The sequence below is a fragment of the Sardina pilchardus genome, chromosome 18 (assembly GCF_963854185.1).
Source record: "Sardina pilchardus chromosome 18, fSarPil1.1, whole genome shotgun sequence".
NCBI lineage: Eukaryota > Metazoa > Chordata > Actinopteri > Clupeiformes > Clupeidae > Sardina > Sardina pilchardus.
In genome coordinates this window covers 13,037,041-13,039,540 of record NC_085011.1, presented here as the reverse complement: position 1 = coordinate 13,039,540, position 2,500 = coordinate 13,037,041, and the positions used below count along the sequence as shown (strand labels likewise).

Sequence of the window (2,500 nt, the reverse complement as noted above, 5' to 3'; positions counted from 1 at the left end):
GCCTTTGTGCTGAGACAAAAAAGCCTGTTCATTATGCAATGCTGGAAAGCTCTCGTCTCTCCCAGTTCGGGCGACGGAGGACAAAAGTGGGCTGTGTGTGTGTGTGTGAGTGTGTGTGTTATTGCGTGTGTGTGTTATTGTGTGTGTGTGAGTGTGTTATTGTGTGTGTATGTGTGAGTGTGTGTGTGTGTGAGCGTGTGTGTGTTATTGTGTGTGTGTATGTGCGTGAGTGTGTGTGTATTATTGTGTGTGTGTATGTGTGTGTGTGTGTTTGTGTGTGTGTGTGTGTGTGTGTGTGTGTGTGTGTGTGTGTGTGTGTGTGTGAGTGTGTGTGTTATTGTGTGTGTGTGTGTGTGTGTGTGTTTGTTATTGTGTGTGTGTGTGTGTGTGTGTGTGTGTGTTATTGTGTGTGTGTGTGTGTGTGTGTGTGGCGGCGGCTCTTCACGCTGCGTGCTCGCCGGACTCACTCTGCGGTTTTGGAGATGGACGGGCTGGCGTGGGGGTTGCTGCTCTTGACCGCGTGGAGGGGGTCAGCGCTGGCCGGCCTCACGGGCACGGGGGTCCTCAGGCCCTGGCTCTCCACCAGAGAGGCTTGGGGCAGCCAAGGGCTGGGGGTGTTCTGTCCCCAAACAAAGATATACACACATGAGTGCACACACACACACAAACACACACACTGACACACACACACACAAACACCACACCATTGTACACAAACAAACAAAACCCTGGCTCAGACACAGATGCTGTCTTTGTGACCCCCCTCCCACCCTGCCCCCAAACTAATCCCAAACATAATGTTCACCCCGACCGGAACAGCAGATGACCCGGGAGGTCAACCCGTGGCCTAATCTCAACCCTGCCCTTAATCCTAATCCAATCGCTTTAGTCCACCACCCCCCACCACCCCCATTCACACAATTATGCGAGGACCCCTCTTACCCTCTTTAGGCTGCCCTCAGCCATGCCTGCGCTGAGGCCCAGGGCCGTGTACGCCGGGTGCGTTCCGTTGGGGTAGTGGGGCCACAGGAGGGGGTAGAGGCCCAGGGGGGTCTGGCCCAGCAGCGCGGCACTCGGGGGCAGGGAGAGATGGTGAGGCGAGAGGCCCAGGGCGGCCAGGGGTCCGTGCCCAGCGAGCAGGGCGGCGGACGGGGACAGCGCGGGCAGGAGCGAGGGCAGCAGGTGGTGGGGCAGCGACGGGTGCGGCGGCGCCGCCGGGAGCACGTGCCCGCCCAGCGAGGAGAGGGACGGCTGCGGGGAGGGCGAGGGCGTGCGCAGGAGGTGGCGCGAGTGCGAGTGCGAGTGGCCGGGCGGCGGCGGGCTCAGGTGCGTGGCGCCGTGCCCGCCGAGCTGGGCGCCGTGACCGGACCGCGACACGCTCAGCGCGGGGTTGCCGGACGCCTGCTGCTGCTGCTGCTGCGCGGCGTGGAGGGCGGCCCGCGGGGGGGCCGGCAGGGAGCCGTGCTTGGCGTGGCCGGCGTGGGGCGACGGGTGGATGTACGCCACGTTGCCCTGCGGCTGAGACGCGTCCGGGTCGTCCCCGACCAGCGCCGGGTCCCGGTACACGGTGAAGGGCTCGTTGCGGTCCACGATCAGCGGGCTCTTGGTCGGCGTGGCGTTGGTGGAGGTGCCGTGGGTGGAGGCTTTGGCCGGGCTCTTGTGCGGGGACGGGCTGAGCACCGACGAGCGGCTCTGGTGACTCTGGTGGCCTTTGGTGGGGGTGACGGGGGAGACGTGGGCCTTCACAGGGGTGGAGCTCGCCACGCTGCGATTGGAGCCGTGGGTGGAGTTCTTGGTGGAGGAGGCTACAGCTGGTGCCTTTGTAGGGGTGACAGCTGTGTGGGTGTGTGTGTGGGTGTGGGTGTGGGTGTGGGTGTGTGTGTGCAGCTTGGTGCTGGCTGCTGTTGTGTGTATTGGGACTGGCATATGGGCTTTGGTGAGGGAGGCCACCGGCATGTGGCTCTTGTTGGAGAAGGCGGTTGGGGTTTGGTTGGGGGCCGGCGTGGGGATGCCAGGCCCGGGCTGTGGTTTAAACCCAGAATGTGCCAGCCCGTGCTCGGCGCCGTTGGGCGAGCTGCCCGGGCGCTTGTTCCGGTGCCGGCCCGACTCCGGGGACGTGCTGGGGTTGGGCCGGGTTTTGTCGGTGACGGGGGCCGGTTTGGGTCGGAGGTCGTCAGGAGGGCTGCCGGGCCGCGGGCTGCTCTTGGGCCTGGGGGCCGTGTCGGGGCCCGGCTCGCCTTTGGTGGCGGCTCTAGTGTCGCCGGGGGACCGGGGCTTGTCTGGCGCCCCGGCGTCGTCGGGGGCGACGCCCTGGCCAGCGGGCGAGGGGTGCCGAGCGGTCGGATCCTCCTGCTGCTTGGCGCCTGCATCTGATTCGCCCGCGTGGGCCGGGGCGTCTACCGCGGCGTAGTCCGAACTCTTGACCTCAGGGTCAGAGGCCGGCTCGCTCTCAGGTAGCTCGCACTCCCCCGGCAGCGCGTTGAACACCACGCAGGCCGAC

The 2,500-nt window shown here is 65.0% G+C and overlaps 1 protein-coding gene across 2 annotated transcripts in view; it reads right to left on the bottom strand.

Annotated features, from left to right (window-relative positions):
* LOC134064260 (probable JmjC domain-containing histone demethylation protein 2C) overlaps positions 1–2,500 on the bottom strand; it is an 88,530-nt gene that overhangs the window by 23,726 nt on the left and 62,304 nt on the right. For both annotated transcript variants that reach the window (XM_062520120.1, XM_062520121.1), the window contains 2 exons: positions 943–2,500; positions 468–619 (listed from right to left, as the gene is read on the bottom strand). The exon at positions 943–2,500 is cut by the window's right edge and continues 568 nt beyond it. In XM_062520120.1, the coding sequence (XP_062376104.1) occupies positions 468–619; positions 943–2,500 (1,710 nt within the window). The remainder of the gene's footprint in view (positions 1–467; positions 620–942) is intronic.